The 20,171-nt window shown below is 44.2% G+C and overlaps 1 protein-coding gene across 2 annotated transcripts in view; it reads left to right on the top strand.

Moving 5' to 3' along the window:
• The window catches only part of thoc1 (THO complex 1), an 82,821-nt gene that overhangs the window by 31,408 nt on the left and 31,242 nt on the right, over positions 1–20,171 (top strand). For both annotated transcript variants that reach the window (XM_068031731.1, XM_068031732.1), the window contains exons 12-13: positions 3,305–3,405; positions 4,869–4,935. In XM_068031731.1, coding sequence (XP_067887832.1) covers positions 3,305–3,405; positions 4,869–4,935 — 168 coding nt within the window. The remainder of the gene's footprint in view (positions 1–3,304; positions 3,406–4,868; positions 4,936–20,171) is intronic.

Below are 20,171 nucleotides of genomic sequence, written 5' to 3'. Positions count from 1 at the left end.
GTTATCTAGAAGCTTACAGGGTAAATTATAGCAGCAAAAGAAGGCTTATGACGATCACAAATATCTTAATACTTTAGAAAACCTAGAGGAGTATAGAAAGTGCAGAGGTGAAGTACAAAAGAGAATTAGAAAAGCAAAGAGAGGACATAAAAAATTATTGGCAGGTAAAATCAAGGAAAACCCAAAGATGTTTTATCAGCACATTAAGAGTAAGAGGATAACTAAGGAAAGGGTAGGGCCCAGCAGAGATGTACAAGGGAACTTATGCATGGAGGCAGAAGATGTGGGAAGGGTTCTGAATGAGTTTTTTTGTCTCTGTGTTCACAAAGGAGAGGGTTGATGCAGACATTGTAGGTAAAGTTAGGGCGGCACAGTGGCGCAGTGGTTAGCACCGCAGCCTCACAGCTCCAGGGACCCGGGTTCGATTCCAGGTGCTGCCTGTGTGGAGTTTGCAAGTTCTCCCTGTGTCTGCGTGGGTTTTCTCCGGGTGCTCCGGTTTCCTCCCACAAGCCAAAAGACTTGCAGGTTGATAGGTAAATTGGCCATTATAAATTGTCACTAGTATAGGTAGGTGGTAGGGAAATATAGGGACAGGTGGGGATGTTTGGTAGGAATATGGGATTAGTGTAGGATTAGTATAAATGGGTGGTTGATGTTCGGCACAGACTCGGTGGGCCGAAGGGCCTGTTTCAGTGCTGTATCTCTAATCTAAAAAAAAAGAGGAGGAGTGTGAAATATTAGATATGACGAGCATAATGAGAGAGTAAGTACGAGAAGGTCTGACGTCCTTGAAAGTGGATAAATTGGCAGCACCGAATGGATTGCATCCCTGATTGTTAAAGGAAGCCAGGGAGGAAAAAGCGGATGCACTGAGGATCATCTCCGAATCCTCACTAGATACAGGCGAGTTGCCAGATGATTGGAGGTCTGCGAACGTTGTACCATTGTTTAAAAAGGGTGCGAGGCATAGGCCAAATAATTATAGGCCAGTCAGTCTGACCTTGGTGGTGGGTAAATTGTTAGAATCAATTCTGAGGGACAGGATAAACTGTCACTTAGAAAGGCATGGATTAATCAGGGATAGTCAGCATGGATTTGTTAGGGGAAGGTCATGTCTTACTAAGTTAATTGAGTTTTTTGAGGAGGTAACAAGGAGGATTGATGAGGGTAGTGCAGTGGATGTGGTCGACATGGATTTTAGTAAGGCATTTGACATGGTCCCGCATGGCAGACTGGTCAGTAAAATGAAAGCCCATGGGATACAGGGAAATGTGGCAGGTTAGATCCAGAATTGGCTAGGGCAGGAAACAAAGGGTAGTAGTCGACGGATGTTTTTGCGAATGGAAAGCTGTTTCCAGTGGCATTCCACAGGGCTCAACATTGGTTCCCTTGCTGTTTATTGTATATATTAATGATTTGGACTTAAATGTGGGAGGCATGATTGGAAAATTTGCTGATGACACAAAAATTGGTTGTGTAGTTAAGAGTGAAGAGGATAGCTGTAGACTCCAGAATGATATCAATGGTTTGTTTGAGTGGGCGAGAAAGTGGCAAATGGAATTTAATCCGGAGAAGTGTGATGTAATGCATTTTGGGAGGGCAAATAAAGCGAGGGAATACACAATAAATGGGAGGACATTGAGAGGGATAGAAGAAGTGAGAGACCTTGGAGTGCATGTCCGCAGTCCCCTGAAGGTGGCAGGACAGGTAGATAGAATGGTGAAGAAGGCATATGGAATGATTTCCTTTATTTGCCGAGGTATAGAATACAAAAGCATAGTTGTGATGCTGGAACTGTATTAAACGTTGATTAGGCCACAGCTAGAGTGTTGCGTACAGTTCTGGTCACCACATTACAGGAAGGACGTAATTGCTCGGGAGAGAGTACAGAGGAGATTTACAGGAATGTTGCCAGGGCTTGAAAATTGCAGCAATGAGGAAAGATTGGAACTGCTAGGGTTGTTTTCCCTGGCACTGAGGAGGTGGAGGGGAAACTTAATTGAGGTATACAAAATTGAGGGGCCTAGATAGAGTGGACAGGAAGGGCCTGTTTCCCCTGGCGGGGAGGTCAGTTACCAGGGGACACAGATTTAAGGTGATTGGTAGAAGGATTGGAGGGGACATGAGGAGAAACATTTTCACCCAGAGGGTGGTGGGTGTCTGGAATTAGCTGGCAGGAATGGTGGTGGAGGCAGAAACCCTCAATTCTTTTAAAAGGTACCCAGGACATATACCTGAAGTGCTGTAACCTGCAAGGCAATAGACCAGGTGCTGGAAGGTGGAATTAGATTGGGTGGCTCGTTTTTCCAGCTGACACGGACACAATGGGCTGAATGGCCTCCTTCTGTGCCGTAATTGTTCTATGTGCAATCAGCACAATATTTAAAAACAAAATTAATATTAGTCCAAGTAGGTTTAAAATGGTTTTTTTCAAGAATGAATTTATTACACCATTGGATAAGTGACAGGACTTTTGTGAACTTGCTGTATGTGTACAATACAAACTTCAATTCATGGAGTTTCAATCTGCAGCATGCACCAAATCCTAATGAGATCATCTCAATATATAATCAGTGCAAAAACCTTTGATTTCAGAGTTGGCTGTCATCTCTGGATTAAAGGCACAATGGTGTCATTAAATAAAATGATGGTGAGCAGTTACTCTCATGTGGTCATTTCCAAGTACTTGTTAATACCATGGCCAAGTACAATTTAATTAGCACCTAGAACAAAGCCCCCACATCTTGATTAATTTCACTATCAGTCATTCTGGCTTGGTCCTGTTTCTTTTTCACCTTTGATTGTAATTTTGTATTTTGATAAGGAAAGACAGCTCCCATTTCAATTCTAGTTTTTTCGGAATTGTACGAGGTAAGATACAGAAATCAGTCTATTGTTACAGTAGCCTCTTTGGTTAATGTAGCTTCGGAGTAGAATAGTTTTTGCAGCCCATGGATGGGTTTATAGCTTGATATCCCTGCATGTTCTGGCAAATATTGAGCAGTTTCTATCAATTAATCTTTGTATCCAAATGGCTTAAAATATATATTTTCAGTTTAATGTACAATTTTTATATACTGCAGATGAAAATGCTCTTTTATATTCCAGTTATTCACATCAATAGCAGTGGACCAATAATGCAGTATGCCAATTAATTGCCACAGCCCACTCTCTTCTCCCCGACCATGTATTCCAAAAGTGATGAGGCTGCTGTAATGGCGTGAAAGATTGCCACCACACACTTGGATACTTGAATGCAGAAAATTTCACTTGCAGCTCCTGATTTTATTTTTTTCTTTTCTAGTTGATGGACCTACAACTAAACGACAGCAACTTTAGACGGCATATCCTTTTACAATATTTGATATTGTTTCAGTACCTGAAGGGCCAAGTCAAATTTAAAAGGTAACTCTCTTTGAAAATAATGAGTATATTTAATTTCAGGTTGCAGTCTTAATGAACATCTGCAGTTAAGGATACATTATTAAGTTTAGTGGTAGATTTGAAAGCTCTTCTCTGTTGATCAGATCAAGCAAGTATATAGAACAACAAGAAAATAAACATACCAAGGGTATAACTCATGGGGTGGAGAGCAAGGGAAGCAGAAAAGGCAGTAAGCAGGAAAAATTGGACTTGATTTTCAAGTGTTTACTTCAAAACTCTGTCTTCCTGAAGAACTTTTTGATGTATAGAAATGGGCATTTCATCTGAAAAGACATTTCTGGATAATATGAATCAGCTTTTTCCTTGAGGGAAATGATTTTAAAGCCTCTTTATTTAAATAAAAATAAGAGCTTTATGATCCCCTGTAATTTTAATTTTATAATAGAACATAGAACATTTTCTTCAATATGTTTTCTCCATCCATTAGTTTTTGCCAGTTTTCTTTTTTCTTTCCTCTGGAAAGTGTTATCTCCTTGCTGGTTTCACTTGGCCCAAATGGCAGTTATTCATTATAAGCTCTTGGTAGGCTATTTCACCCCTGGGGCCATGATAGTTGAGCCTGATTCTGTCCTCAGTTGATGTATACCTACACACAATTCAAGCATAACTACTGGATAGTGATTTTGATTGGGTGTCCTGGCCATTGTACCTCCTACAAATCCAAGAGGCACCACTCAGCTGAAATCAGCTAACTCTGTTGACCAGGAATCACAACTGTGGGTTTGTTCTGTGTGGCTCAATTGCTCATTGAATAAACGAGCTGAACCATTGAGGAAACTTTGGTAGGGCTTCCTCTTGAAGTGTTTTCCACCAAGTTGATATCTCTGTCATACATGATCCTCTATCACTTTTGCTTTCTAATCACTTTATCTCCAGGAGGTGTGTGAAAGAGGCTTGAGGTAATTCTGCCTTCAGTTTACTTTTCCTTCCTTATCAGTTTGTGCCTAGTTCCTGTTACCTATTGCTGTCAATGAGGCTCAGTCCACTTAGATCTCCTCTATTATGTGGTAAAACCTACATTTTGTGCCCCATCCCTCCAACTAGGAATGCCCCTTTTCGGCTCTGATCATCATCATAGTATGTGTAGGGGGAGATGTCAGAAGTTAAGTACAGTTACATTCTTATGAAGTAGTGCAAGGCAGTATTTGGTTATAATTTACCTGTAGCAGATAGTCTTCAAGGCTATCTGGGAAGAATTGGCTGAGACTTTGGTTAATATTTTAGGCACTTGGTAAGATATATTCAAAAATTGAGCTGCATCTCCAGGATCCTGATTTAGACTGAATTATGCAATGGGAAATTGTGAGGAAAGTGCTTAAGTTTGTTGTATAGGATGGTGGTGTTCATCTTGTATCTTACCACCATCTGCAGCTATTAAAATCCACAGTAAATTAAGTGTGATCTGGTGTAATTCTGCTTCACAGCTCCTACTGTGTGTTGACTGATGAACAGTCTCTCTGGATTGAAGATACCACCAAAGCAGTATATCAGGTTTGTAGAAAAGAATTAATTGCTGTACTATGACATTGTTAATTTTCCCACAAATTGTGTGTTTTAAAAAATAGCTCTAAACACAGTCTGTCCTTTCATTAGTCCCCACATTAATTGCTAAAATTGTGCAGTCAAAGAGGCAGTTGCAAGAGATTTTCCTGGGCATGTAACTCCCCCATATTGCAAGCTTGATATATCACTCTTATTTGATCTTGCTTTAGGTCTTTCCCTGCTGGTCTCAAAATCTGCATTTATGTCACTTCTGCAGATAGGAACCATTTGATTAGTACTCAAGTTCAGCTCCAATTATCTCAAACCAGGCAAGTGGCAGTCAGAGTTTTGGGTAAACGTACACCTTTAAGTTGCTTGACTGCATGTTTGGGATGAGTGTCTCATGTAATTCATTAAACTTCCAGGTGGACTGCAGGTCAAACCAGGGGTTCAGATTGGGTGGTGCCTTTTTCTGGATAGTTAACTGCCAAACTACTTATTATCAAATTTTTGAGCCAACTCTCTAGCCCGCACTGAATTGCAACTCAATTACCAACTACTTTCAATTATCCAGTGTGGGTTTCCATCCATTAATTATGGATAATTGAGACTCCACTGTATATTAATCATTGGCCTGAAATCACTTTCAGTAAAGTTAAATTTGTTCTCCAAGGCAACATTTTGCAAAACATTGACTGTAACAAGTCTTAGGCTGGAATTTGTAAGGCCCCTTGTGGTGGGGTCAGAGGCGGGGTCATGGAGTATGGTGGCAGGAGGGGCGGGGTGGAGGGCCCGTTGCCCAGCAATCTTCCCGGGGCAGGATAGGCCGACGACGGCCTTCCTGCCCAGAGGCCAATTGAGGCGCTTAAGTGGCCTATTAACGGTCAATTAAGGGCCTCTTCCCGCCGCGAGGAACTTACCTTCGGGAGAGGAGTGGAGTCGAACCTGCGAGGGATTAGCTCTTCAGGAGTCGGCATGCGCTGACTGAGTTTGAAAAAAATTCAAACAGTGGCGTCACAGGAAAGTTGTAAGGTGATTGGTTGGTGAGTAACTGCTGTTAGGGAGTATCTGTTAATAGCTAGGTTAGTACGCGACTGTTAGGGTGCGTGTGTTAATAGCTAGAAATTAGAAAAAAAACATGAAATTAAAATGTATTAATATATAATTAATTAAGGCACACAAACTGAAGGGAAGTAAGAAGCTGGTGAGTCTACTGTTCTGTTTATTTTTAAGCAATTAGGTTTATTGTATTACCAAGGTTTAAATTGGCATGGTAAGTGCTGGTGAGGAGAGCCATTAACTAAAACATCAATTAAATAAATAATTAATTAGTTATTTGAAACTCAATAAGGATGACAGGGCGGGTGATGTGTTGCATCTGTAGTATGTGGGAGCTCGCGGACACCAGTGTGATTCACAGGAACCACGTCTGCGGCTCGAGGAACTTCGGCTCAGAGTTAATGAACTGGAGGCTGAGCTGCAGACACTGCAACACATCAGGGAGGGGGAAAGTTACCAGAAAGCGGTCACACCCCTTAGGATAGGGTTTTCTGATTTGGTCTGTGGTCAGGGACAGGAGCGGGTGACTGCGAGTGAGGTAGGTATGGGGACCCAGAACATCAAAGCGGAGGAGCCTCAGCCTTGGCAATTGTCTAACAGGTTCGAGGTTCTCTCAACTTGTATGGTTGAAAGCGGGGGCTGCAAGGTGGATGAGTGAACTGAGCATGGCACCATGGTACAGGAAGCCATTCAAGCAGGGGGGGTAGACCGGAATGTAGTGGTAGTAGGGGATAGCATAGTCAGGGGGATCCACACAGTTCTTTGCAGCTGAGAGTGAGGGTCTAGACGGCTGTGTTGCCTGCCTGGTGCCAGGGTTCAAGACATCTGCTCAGGGCTGGAGAGGAACTTGCAGTCGGAGAAGGAGGATTCAGTGGTCGTGGTGCACGTAGGTACCAACAGCATAGGTAAAGAACTAGGAAAGAGGTTCTGCTGAGAGAGTATGAGCAGCTAGGGTCTAATTTAAAAAGGATAACCTCACAGGTAATAATCTCTACATTATTACCTGAGCCACGAGCAAATTGGTTTAGGGTAAATAAGATTTGAAAGTTAAACCCGTGGCTCAAAGATTGGTGTGGGAGAAATGGGTTTTGATTCGTGAGGCACTGGCACCGGTACTGGGGAAAGTGGGAGCTGTAGTGTTGAGATGGTCTCCACCTGAACTGTGCTGGGGCCAATATTCTGGTGGGTTGTATAACGAGGGCAGTAGAGAGGGCTTTGAAGTAAATAGTGGGGGCGAGGGTACAGGATTGAGAAGATGTGATAAATTAAGTGGAGAAGGCAAGGCGAGAGAGCAAGGTAGCAATGAGAAATGATCAGAGTGTAGCAGTAAGGGACAGAGTGTACAAACCTAAGAGTGCGCCAGCAGATAAGACTGGAGGTTACAAAAATAGTAAAAAGACACAACTAAAGGCTCTGTATCTGAATGTACATAGCACTCGTGAGAAAGCAGATGAATTGACAGTGCAAATAGTAATAAATACATATGATCTGATAGCCACTACAAAGACATACTACAAGATGATAAAGACTGGGAATATCAAGGGTACATGACATTTAGGAAGACAGGAAGCTAAGAAAAGGTGGAGGCATAGTTCTGTTAATTAAGGATGGCATTGGTACAATACAGAGAGATGACCTTCGTTCTGGAGATCAAGATGTAGAATCAATTTGGGTAGAGATGAGAAATAGTAAAGGTAAACAGTCACTTGTGGGAGTAGTTTTTAGGCCTCCTAACAGTAACCACACTGTAGGGCAGGGTATACAGGATGAAATGATGGGGGCTTGTGGGAAAGGTGCAGTGATAATCGTGGGTGATTTTATTCTACATATAGATTGGACGGATCAGATTGGCAAAGGTAGCCCGGATGATAGTTCATAGAGTGTTTTCGGAACAGTTCCTTGGACCAGCATGTTCTAGAGCCAACCAGAGAACAGGCGATACTAGATCTGGTACTGTGCAATGAGACAGGATTAATTAATGACCTCATAGTGAAGGCGGCCCTAGGTAGCAGTGAACATAATATGATTGAATTTCACATTCAGTTTGAAGGAGAGAAGGGCGAATCTTAAGACTAGTGTTTTAAACTTAAATAAGGGCAATTATGAGGGCTTGAAGGCAGAGCTGGCTAAAGTAAACTGGCAAATTAGGTTAAGGGATAGATCAGTAGAGATGCAGTGGCTGGCATTTAAGGAGATATTTCCGAATACTCAGAAAAAGATACATTTCAGTGGGAAAGAAAGACTCTAAGGGAAGGACACTCCATCCATGGCTAACTAAGGATGTTGTCCCCCACCTGCCAAGAATGAGACGCATTAAATTTTGCCACATGGACATTAAATTTCAAATTGTTGCTGGGGCGAAGAGAAGGCCTTTTACAAGGGGTTGCCAGACCCCTGTCTCAAAAGACATTTTTGCATATTAACAGACAGTATTTGAGAACAAAGGAGCTAACCCCTGCTCCAAACAGACATGGTCAAACAAGTTAGTCACATGACTAACTGGCTGTTGCCGAGTTTGAACTGAGAGTTTTAAATTGGAGAGACAGCGTTTGAACTGGCAGAAAGCCTTTTGCTCCTGGACTGAGAAGAACTCTTCTGGATGGCTCGCTGTAGCCTCTCCTGCTTGTCTGTCTGCTCCCATCTCTTTCTCACAGAACTCCAAAAACCCACTGAAGTCACATGAACCCCAAGAGAGAAAAGTCTCCGACAGCGAACAAGGTTTAAGTAGAATACTGGGCCCAACAGATCTACCTATAAGCAAGGACTCTACAAGTGAGCTCGAAGACCCATGACAAAAATTCTTCAGATATTGCCTCAAACTTTTCCACTTTATTTCTTCTGCTCTTTTCTGTCCCTATCTGCATGTGTGTATCGTGTATGCATGCTAGCGTGGGTGCGTTGTCTATCCGTAGGCTTTAACTGAATTCGAGTTTAATAAATTTCACTTTTCTTCTTTAAACCTGAGAAAGCCTGTTGTGCTGGTTTCTTTGCCTTATAATTGGATAGCGATGAACAAGGATTCATCAAGGGGGAGCTAAAAACACAGTATGTTTAAAATTAAGCCCTGTTATAGTAAGGCCAGGTGAAGGCAGAAAAGGAATTCTAGACCTTTTTCTCACCTGGTCGTAACAATGTTATAGGTAGTATCAAATTAAAAGAAAGGGCATATAATTCCACAAAGATGAGTGGCAGGGCAGAAGATTGGGCAGAATATAAAGAATAGCAAAGAATGACTAAAAAGTTAATAAGGAGGGAGAAATTAGAGTACGAGAGAAAGCTAGCTAGAAATATAAAAACAGATAGTAAGAGTTTCTACAGGTATTTAAAAAGGAAAAGAGGAACGCTCCGTGCAGTTGGGCGGTGCCGTACCACCTATCCTTCGTGGAGCAGTTTCTGCGGGAAAACACCTTTGACCACCGGTCCATCAGGCAGTGGTCTGCACGGAGTGTCCTCAGGGCCCTACGGGAAAAGGAAACGGTGGATCCTGTCGGATGGTTCCCCGAGCAGACCGTCAGTCATTTGGCGGAATGCCTCATCACCAGAACTTTCAAACAAGCACCAAGACGTAGCTTGGCTGGTGGTGCGAAGGGCCCTCCCCGTCAGATCCTTCATGCACACCCGAAGTCTCGCCCCCTCCGCACAATGCCCCCGCGTTGGCTGTGGTGGGGAAGAGACGGTCGCCCACCTCCTCCTCGAATGTGCCTTTGCAAAGCAGGTGTGGAAAGAAATGCAGTGGTTTTTGTCAAGGTTCATCCCAAGCAGCTCTGTAACACAGGAGTCTGTGCTCTACGGGCTGTTCCCAGGGACGCACACCGAGACAAACATCAACTGCTGCTGGAGGACTATCAATTCGGTGAAAGACGCCCTTTGGTCTGCCCGAAACTTGCTGGTCTTCCAGCGCAAAGAGTTGTCCACCACCGAATGTTGCAGACTGGCACATTCCAAGGTCCAGGACTACGTGCTGAGGGACGCACTAAAGCTTGGGGCAGCCGCAGCAAAGTCTCAATGGGGAAAGACCATAGTGTAAGGTTCCCCCACCAAGCTGGACTGAGGGGATGGATCAATGGGAAACCCCTCGAACTGTATCGTTAATATTCTCAATTGCTGTAAATGTAAAACTGTAATTGACATGACAATTGTGAAACGGAAGGGTTGGGAAGAAACTCATGACAGTATTGAAGGAAACTGATCTCCCTTGCAATGTTTGTATTTTTTGGTGCTGTTTGGAAACTGTTTGACAATGTAATTTTTACAGATTTTTATGAATAAAGTATATTTTGGAAATAAAAAAAAAATTTAAAAAGGAAAAGAGTAAGTAAAGTGACCGTTGGTCCTCTAGAGAGAGAGTCTGGGGAATTAATAATGGAAAATAAAGAAATGGTGGATGATTTGAACAGATATTTTGCATCTGCCTTCACTGTAGAGGATACAAAAAACATCCTAGACATATTGCTGAAAATAGAGACATGTTGTCAAAGCTTTTCGTCTTGCACTCATCAGGACAATCACAAGAATAACGAATGTAAGGGAAAACAACAACTTATACTGCATGAGAAGAGAGTGCTGATTGTTTGGCAGGTGAACTCTGATTAGTAGAGGCGTTGCCATGGTGAATGAGCCACTTTACGCTGACTGACAGTTAACTGCCAAGGTTTGTTTACAATTTAAACCAGGCAGCTTGACTCTGATTGGTCAAGGCATTGCCCTGAAGAATGAACCAGCGAATGGCTGGCACTTATTTTGCTGCAACAGGCATCCAGCTGAAACAGGCGCAATGTTTGTACATATTCTTTCGGCCTGCAAAGAACAGGGCCTTGTGTATTAATATATGTAGCTTCCAGTAGTGGTCATTAAAATGAAAGCCCATGGGATGCAGGAGAATGGCAGGTTGGATCCAAAATTGGCTCAGTGACAGGAAGCAAAGGGTAGTAGTTGACGGATGTTTTTGTGAATGGATAGCTGTTTCCAGTGGAGTTCCACAGGGCTCAGTGTTGGGTTCCTTGTTGTTTGTGGTATATATTAATGATTTGGACTTAAATGTGGGAGGCATGATTGGGAAATTTGCTGATGACAGCAAAAATTGGTGGTGTAGAAAGAGGGTGGCTGTAGACTCCAGAATAATGTCAATGGTTTTGTTGAGTGGGCGGGAAAGTGGCAAATGGAATTCAATCCAGAGAAGTGTGAGGTAAAGCACTTGGGGAGGGCAAATAAAGCATGGGAATACACAATAAACGGGAGGACATTGAGAGAGGTGGAAGAAGTAAGAGACCTTGGAGTGCATGTCCACAGGTCCCTAAAGGTGGCAGGACAGGTAGATAAAGTGGTGAAGAAGGCATATGGAATGCTTTCCTCTATTGGCCAAGGTATAGAATACAAAAGCAGGGATGTAATGCTGGAACTGTATAAAACACTGGTTCGGCCACAGTTGGCGTATCACGTATAGTTCTGGTCACCACATTACAGGAAGGACATAGTTGCTTGGGAGAGAGTGCAGAGGAGATTTACAAGAATGTTGCCAGGGCTTGAAAGTTGCAGCTATGAGGAAAGATTGGATAGGCTGAGGTTGTTTTCCTTAGAACAGAGGAGGCTGAGGGGTGACTTAATTGAGATGTACAAAGTTCTGATAGAGTAGACTGGAAGGACCTGTTTCCCCTAGCGGAGAGATCAATTACCAGAGGGCACAGATTTAAGGTGATTGGTAGAAGGATTGGAGGGGACATGAGGACGAACATTTTCATCCAGAGGGTGGTGGGTGTCTGGAATTCACTGCCAGGAACGGAAGTGGAGGCAGAAACCCGCAATTCTTTTAAAAAGTACCTGGACCTGCACCTGAAGTGCTGTAACCTACCAGGTTATGGACCAGGTGCTGGAAGGTGGAATTAGATTGGGCGGCTAGTTTTTTCGGCTGGCATGGACACGAGGGGCTGAATGGCCTCCTGCTGTGCTGAAATTTTTCTATGGTCCTACAGGCGAATGCACCACACTGCTAGCCTTACTGAAAATCTTAAATTGGTTGTCAGCGTAATTCACAGCACACTGGATTATTTAGCAAATGTTGTCCAATCGCAGAATCACATCTAATGTTGGATACTGTGTTTTGAGTTTTGCAAACATGGGCTGGTTGGGTACGGCCTGTACCTTGCCCATTGCGAACAGCAGAAGGGACATATTGTTTGATACGATCCGCCAGTCTTTGGGATGTACGGCCTATATGCCTAGCATCACACTGGCATTGAAATCCATATATCACATTACTGATTTGTGTGATAGGCGGGACGTCTTTTTGGCTTGACGGCAGCATCCTGTTATTGGTGAACACTGTTGCTCAAATTTTTGGGATACATTACCCTTCAAGGCTGAAAAAAGACAGCCTTAGGCCCATTGATAAGTTTGTGCAAAATGCAGCAAAAAATGATCTGATCGGGGTAGCCATCGTCACGCTGGATGTCTTTGATTCGCCCTATTTCAGCATCAAGCTTGCGTGGTGAGCAAATGGCTCGGGCCTTATTTATGAGGTTGTCAATAAGGCCAATCTTATATTGCATGGAACTGTAAATCCCAATGCGTATATTGACCAGTCAAGGTAGATTTGCAGTAGACCATGGTAGATAACCCCTTAACAGATTTCTCAACTAGTACGTCAAGGAAAGGGAGCTCATTTGACTGCTCCATTTCAAACGTGAATTTGAGCACAGGATGGAGCCCATTAAAACGTGGAAGGAAATTATTGCATGCAGCTGCGGATTCCAATACAGCAAACATATCATCTACATATCGGAAATATGTAAGAGGTACGAGGTTAGGTATCATTCCATCAAAGACACGTTTCTCATGGAACCCAATAAAGATGTTTGCGAGAGCTGGATCTACAGGGGATCCCATGGCAGCACCATCTATTTGGGCATACATGGTGTCGTTAAAACTGAACTCAGCTGCACAAGTTGTCGAGTTCATAAGTTCACTGAATACGGATTCACGCAATGGTGGTTGGTCTAGATCACCATGATATAGTGCTGCAGCACAAATATCTATGGCTTTCTTAAGTGGTACATTGGTGAATAGGCTAGCAATGGCAAATAAGCACATGGACACGTCTTGCTATCAATCTGCAAGTCCTGTATGGTCTTCGTAAATGTGAAGGAATCCTTCCGCGTGTATGTGGAGAACTTGCTCAAAACTGGTTGTAACAATTCGCCTAACCATTTGGCCAATTCACGTTGTGCAGAACCGGTCATCGATAAAATTGGGCTTAGAGGGACATCACTTTTGTGTGTCTTGGGCAGCCCATACATACGCGGACGCAGCGAGCCGTGAGGACGAACCCTGTCATATATATCACCCGGCAGTTCATTGCGCTTACACAAGTCCAGCAAGCGTTTCTTTAGCTTACTTTTGAGTAAGGCTGTCCGGTCATGTTGAGCGGCAGGTTCAATGGAAATGAATTTAGACCCGCCATTAAGAATGGCGTGCATTTTGTTGATATAATCACCCTTATTAAGGATGACTATTCCCTTTCCTTTGTCAGGTTTACTGACGTGTATGTCTGGGTTGGGCTTAAGACCTCGCAATGCTGTCAGACATTCACATTGCACGTGGAAATCAGACATGTTGTTCGGAATCCCGCAATATGCATGTGCTAGATCAGTGAGGCGCGCTTTCAAGGATTCAGCGTCTTCAGTGGATGCTGGTTTGTGGCGGGAAATTTGGGAGTAGAGGTATTTGCTGAGTTCGAGCTCCTCTGCTCCCAAATGGATGTGCCTAAGGGCGTCTTTTTTGGCCCTGAAAAGTGCCCACTCGACCTCAAATTATCTTGGAAGGGTAACGTATCCCAAAAACGTGAGCAACCGGTAAAGCTAGCTGTTTCATGCTGCTACTATGCAGTAACAACACCAGAAGCTACACTGGGCGGCACAGGGTGCAGTGGTTAGCACTGCAGCCTCACAGCTCCAGCGACCCGGGTTCAGTTCTGGGTACTGCCTGTGCGGAGTTTGCAAGTTCTCCCTGTGACCGCATGGGTTTCCGCCGGGTGCTCCGGTTTCCTCCCACAGCCAAAGACTTACAGGTTGATAGGTAAATTGGCCATTGTAAATTGCCCCTAGTGTAGGTAGGTGGTAGGAAAATTGAGGGAAGGTGGGGATGTGGTAGGGAATATGGGATTTATGTAGGATTAGTATAAATGGGTGGTTGATGGTCGGCACAGGCTCAGTGGGCCGAAGGGCCTGTTTCAGTGGTGTATCTCTAGATAAATACACAGGGCTCGGTTCTTTGCAGACAGAAAGAATATTTACAAACATTGTGCCTGTTTCAGCTCAACAAAATAAGTGCCAGCCATTTGCTGGTTCATTCCTGAGGACAGTGCCTTGACCAATCAGAGTCAAGCTGCCTGGTTTAAATTTTAACTTGCCAACCAATCAGCGCACTCATGCAGTATAAGCTGTTGTTTTTCCTTACATTCATTATTCTTGCAATTGTCCACAACAAAAGTGCACGACAAAAAGCTTCAACAACATGTCTCTATTTTCAGCAATACTCAAGTTCTGTACTACTGTCATGCAGGCCCCCACCTGCCAAGGATGTGGCATTATTAATTTTGCTACATGGACATTAAATTTCAAATTGTTGCTGGGAAGAAGAGAAGGCCTGTTACAAGGACTGCCAGACCTTGGGTGGAAAAACATTTTTTTGCATATTAACAAACAGTGCTTGAAAGGACAAGACAATCCACAAAGCCAGAAGTGGTTATACCAGTTGGTCATGTGACTACCCTGCTGGCCAACTTTGGGAGTTTTAAATTGTAGAGACAGTGCTTGAACGGGCAGAAAGCTGTTTGCTCCTGGATTCAAAAGACCTCTCCTGGCTGGCTCGCCACAGCCTCTCCTGTCTGCCTGCTCCCATCTCTTTCTCACAAGCCTCTGAATTCACTGAAGACACATGAATCCCAAGAGAGAAAAGTCTCTACAGTGAACAAGGTTTCGAAGAACACTGGACCCCAACGAAAAGCAAGATCTACCTATAATCAAGGACTCTACAATGAGCTCGAAGAACCGTAACAAAAACTCTTCAGATATTGCCTCAAACTTTTCCACTTTAGTTTCTTCTGCTCTTTTCTGTCTCTATCTGCATATGTATATTGCGTGTGCGTGCTAACGTGGGTGTGTCGTGTATCCGTAGACGTTAAACAAATTAGAGTTCAAGTTTCATAAAATTTCACTTCTTTAAACCTGAGAAAGTCTGTTGTGTTCATTTCCTTATAATTGGAAAGTGGTGAACAAGGATTCACCAAGGGGGTGCTAAAAACACAGTGTGTTTAAAATTAAACCCTGGTTAAGGTAAGGTCAGGTGAAGGATGAAAGGGAACCCTAGAACTCTTTGTCACCTGGTCGTAACAACTACTAAATGACTACTTGTATCCCAGACATAATTGTGAATCAGGAGATGAAAGGGAGGGAAGAACTTAAAACAATTACAATCACAAGGGAGAGGGAACTGAAAAAAATTATTAGAACTAAAAGCTGACAAGTCCCCAGGTCCTGATGGACTTCATCCTAGGGTCTTAAAAGAAGTGGCTGCTGAGATAGTAGATGCATTGGTTTTAATTTTCCAAAATTCCCTAGATTGTGGAAAGGTCCAATCTGATTGGGAAATAGTGAACGTGACTCCTCTGCTCAAGAAAGGACAGAGACAGAAAGCAGGAAAGTTAGCTTAACATCTGTCGCAGGGAAAATGCTGGAATCTATGAGGGATCTGGGTGTCCTAGTGCATGAATCGCAAAAGGTTAGTATGCAGGTACAGCACGTAATTAGGAAAGCTGATGGAATGTTATCGTTTATCGCAAGGGGAATTGAATACAAAAGTAGGGAGGTTATGCTTCAGCTATACAGGGCAGTGGTGAGACGACATCTGGAGTATTGTGTACAGTACTGGTCTCCTTATTTAAGGAAAGATGTAAATGTGTTGAAGGCAGTACAGTGGAGGTTTACTAGACTAATACCTGGATGGGCGGGCTGTCTTACGAGGAGAGATTGGACTTGGAGGCTGGCTTATATCCGCTGGAATTTAGAAGAGTAAGAGGCGACTTGATTGAAACATATAAGATCCTGAGGGGTCTTGACAAGGATGTGAAAAGGATAGTGCCCCTTCTTGGAGAATCTAGAAGCAAAGGTCACTGTTTGAAAATAAGGGGTCGCCCATTTAAGACAGAGATGAGAAATGTTTTTCTCTCTGAGGGGCTTGAGTCTTTGGAACTGTCTTCCTCAAAAGGCAGTAGAAGCAGAGTCTTTGAATATCTTTAAGGTAGATAGATTCTTGATGAGCAAGGGGGGTGGAAGGTTATCGGGGGTAGGTGGAAATGTGGAGTAATCAGTTCAGCCATGAACTTATTGAATGGCGCAGCAGGCTCAAAGGGCTGAGTGGCCTACTCATGCTCCTAATTCATATGTTCGTATGTAGGTTATAGCGGGGAACTTAGAAAATCTCAATGTAATCAGGCAGAATTAACATGGTTTTATGAAAGGGAAATCATGTTTGACTAAAATATTGGCACTCTTTGACGAAGAACAAATAACATGGATAAAGGGAAACCTGTTTATGTGGTGTACTTGGATTTCCAGAAGGCATTTGACAAGGTGGTACATCAAAGGTTATTGCAGAAAATAAAAGCTCATGGTTAGGGGGTGACATATTAAGATAGATAAAGGACAGGTTGGCTAACAGAAAGCAGAGAGTAGGGATAAATGGCTCTTTTTTGGGTTGGCAAGCTGTAACTAGTCGAGTGCCACAGGGATCGGTGCTGGGGCCTCAACTATTTACAATTTATATCAATGACTTGGATGAAGGGACCGAATATATGGTTGCTAAATTTGCTGATGACCCAAAGATAGGTAGGAAAGTAATTTGTGAAGAGGCCATAAAGAGTCTGCACAGGGATATAGATAGGTTAAGTGAGTGGGCGCAAGGGGAGAGCCAACTGTGCAACAGCCCCAACAAACAAATTTCTCTGCAGCACCTGTGGAAGAGCCTGTCACTCCAGAATTGGCCTTTATAGCCACTCCAGGCGCTGCTTCACAAACCACTGACCACCTCCAGGCACGTATCCATTGTCTCTCGAGATAAGGAGGCCCAAAAGAAAAAAAGAAAAAGAAAGTGAGTGGGCAAAAATTTGGCAAATGGAGTATAATGTGGGAAAATGTGAAATTATCCACTTTGACTGGAAGAATAGTGAAGCAGCATATGATTTAAATGGAGAGAGATTGCAGAACTCGGGTACAGAGTGTCCTGGTACATAAATCACCAAAGGTTGATATTCAGATGCAGCAAGTGATTAGGAAGACAAATGGAATGTTGTTTATTGCAAGGGGAGTGGAATGTAAAAGTAGGGATAAAAACAAGAAATGCTGGAAATACTCAGCAGGTCTGGCAGCATCTGTGGAGAGAGAAGCAGAGTTAACGTTTCACATTTCCAGCATCTGCAGTATTTTGCTTTTATGAATGTAGGGATGCTTTGCTACTGTTGTATAGGGTAGTGGTGAGACCACATCTGGTGTACTGTGTACAGTTTTGGTCTCCTTATTTGAGAAAAGATATAAATGCATTAGAGGCAGTGCAAAGAAGGTTCACTTGTCTGATACCTGGGATGGGGGGGCTGGTGGTGGTGGGTGTTAGCTTATGAGGAAAGGTTGGTCTGTATCCATTGGAGTTTAGAAGAATAAGAGGTGATCTTATTGAAACATGTAAGATCCTGAGGGGACATGACAGGGTAGATGCTGAAAGGATGTTTCCCCATGTGACAGAGACTGGAACGAGAGGACACAGTTTAAAAATAAGGGGTTGTCCATTTAAGATGGAGATGAAGAGAAATTTTTTTCTCTGAGGGTTGTGAGTCTTTGAAACTCTCTTCTCCAGAGACTGGTGGAAGCAGGGTTGTTCAATATTTTTAAGGCAGAAGTAGATAAAATTCTTGTCTAACAAGGGAGTCAAAGGGTATCGGGGTAGGCAGGAAAATGGAGTTGAGGCCACAATCAGATCAACCATGTTATTAAATGGCGGGGCAGGCACGAAGGGTCGAATAACCTACTCCTGCTCCTCATTCGTATGTTCGTATGCATGGGAGGATGCCTTGTAATATGCGGTGCCTTCCCTGCGGGCTTGTTGTCCACGGAGGACCCCCACCGGTAACAACTTTACCCGCCTCCCCCTGGACTGCACGACTGCTTCCCCCACTCCACGGCATCTGGACTGGCCCTGGCGCCCCCGACTCACCTACCTCTGTTCTGGGGTTCCACCGCTGGGCCTGGGTCCGAGGCCTCTGCAGTACCGTTTAGTGGCTCTTCTTTTAAAAACAGTTGCAGTAAAGTTCGGAGTCCTGTACCAAACCTTATTTGATTCGTGTTGCGAGCTTTTTCCAGTTATGGGCCTGAGAGAGTGCTGTTTTAAGTTGATGACTGAGATTTCCTTCCTAAATCTCAGTGGTCAGATAATTTAAATGCAGGAAGGCTTGGAAAAAAATTGTTCAAACCAGAAATTTTTTGAAAATCTTAAAGGAGAAACTGATCAGGTTTCAACTCTTGAAGAGGTATGTAAATTTCAATTTCCAAGGTACGGTGTAGGCTCCCACAGTAATAAGTAATTAGAGGAAATAAATAATATGTCAGTGTTATTTGCGAAGGATTAGCTTGATTCTTAAAAGTTGTGATCTTTTTATCACTTTGTCCACTCAAGTTAGCTGGAAGATGTCTAGATGGAAATAAATGATATTATCTGACTGTTATTGTGTGCTTTCCCACTCCCTCCCCCTTCCCCTTCCCTGCTCCACTCTCTCAGCTCACCCCCTCACAACCCCGTCCCAGCCCCCCCCTCGCACCATCTTCCCCCTGCACCCCCTTCCCCTCCAGCTCCCCCTCGCACCCCCTCCTCCCACCGGCATCATCCTACACCTGTGTAGGGGCCCTAACAACCCCACTGCCTTGTGGGCGTCTCGGGAGAGACCAAGGCTAAGGGAGTAAACCCTAACAGAAAATCCGGAGCGGAACCCCGTAGGCGGTCATGTGTCACCTTTGGCATGTTTCCGGCAGTTCCTGCAGCCATACCGGTGCCAAACGTCGTGCTCTGCACTCCTTTGGACCCCACCAGAAAGGCCGAGAGGGGGGTTTTGACGACTGGGCAACTCTCAACCTCCATAAATTCGCCCAGGCATGCGCCATGGTCACTCCATAGTTGCCTCACAGCGACTGAAACAACACGGAAGCTAGCAGTTACGGGTTATAAGTCCAGATAAATTGGCGGAGAAACTGGGCGCCACAGGTTGCCTTTGTCGGTGGGAGAGGTCATCGCACCTCACTGGACAGCTACCGCCCGCCTCAAACCGGGCAGCCCCCGGTCAATAAGGTTCTGTCCCGCCACAGTCTACCTGCTTCAATGGGTGCTTGGAGCTCAGGGTCATTGCCCGAAAGGTGGACTGAAACACCGCACCAAACAACACGAAAAAAGGAAAGAAGGTACCAGCCCTTCGCTTTGCAAGCTGGAACGTCAGAACTATGTGTCCTGGCCTGTCGGAAGACCTTACACAAATCAACGATTCTCGGAAGACCGCCATCATTAACAACGAGCTCAGTAGACTCAATGTAGACATTGCAGCACTTCAGGAGACTCGCCTCCCCGCGAATGGATCTCTAGCAGAGCAAGACTACACCTTCTTCTGGCAGGGCAGGGATCCTGAAGAACCAAGACAGCATGGAGTGGGCTTTTCCATCAGAAACTCCTTGCTCAGCATGATAGAGCCTCCCTCAAATGGCTCGGAACGCCTACTGTCCATCCGACTGCTCACCACCTCTGCTCCAGTACACCTACTCAGCATCTATGCTCCAACACTCTGCTCTCCACCTGAAGCTAAAGATCAGTTCTACGAGGAACTCCATAACATCATTAGCAGTTCTACGAGGAACTCCATAACATCCCCAACACCGAACACCGATTCCTGCTGGGGGACTTTAATGCCAGGGTTGAGGCCCACCATGACTCATGGCCCTCCTGCCTTGGGCGCTATGGCGTTGGAAAGATGAATGAGAACGGGCAGAGACTGCTTGAGTTGTGTACCTATCATAACCTCTGCATCACCAACTCGTTGTTTCACACTAAACCCTGTCACCAGGTTTCATGGAGGCACCCAAGATCGCGTAGTTGGCACCAGC

Source organism: Heterodontus francisci, chromosome 5 (genome assembly GCF_036365525.1).
Source record: "Heterodontus francisci isolate sHetFra1 chromosome 5, sHetFra1.hap1, whole genome shotgun sequence".
In the NCBI taxonomy this organism is placed as follows: Eukaryota; Metazoa; Chordata; class Chondrichthyes; order Heterodontiformes; family Heterodontidae; genus Heterodontus; species Heterodontus francisci.
The sequence above is the reverse complement of the archived record's forward strand: the minus strand, read 5'-3'. Positions and strand labels throughout refer to the sequence as shown.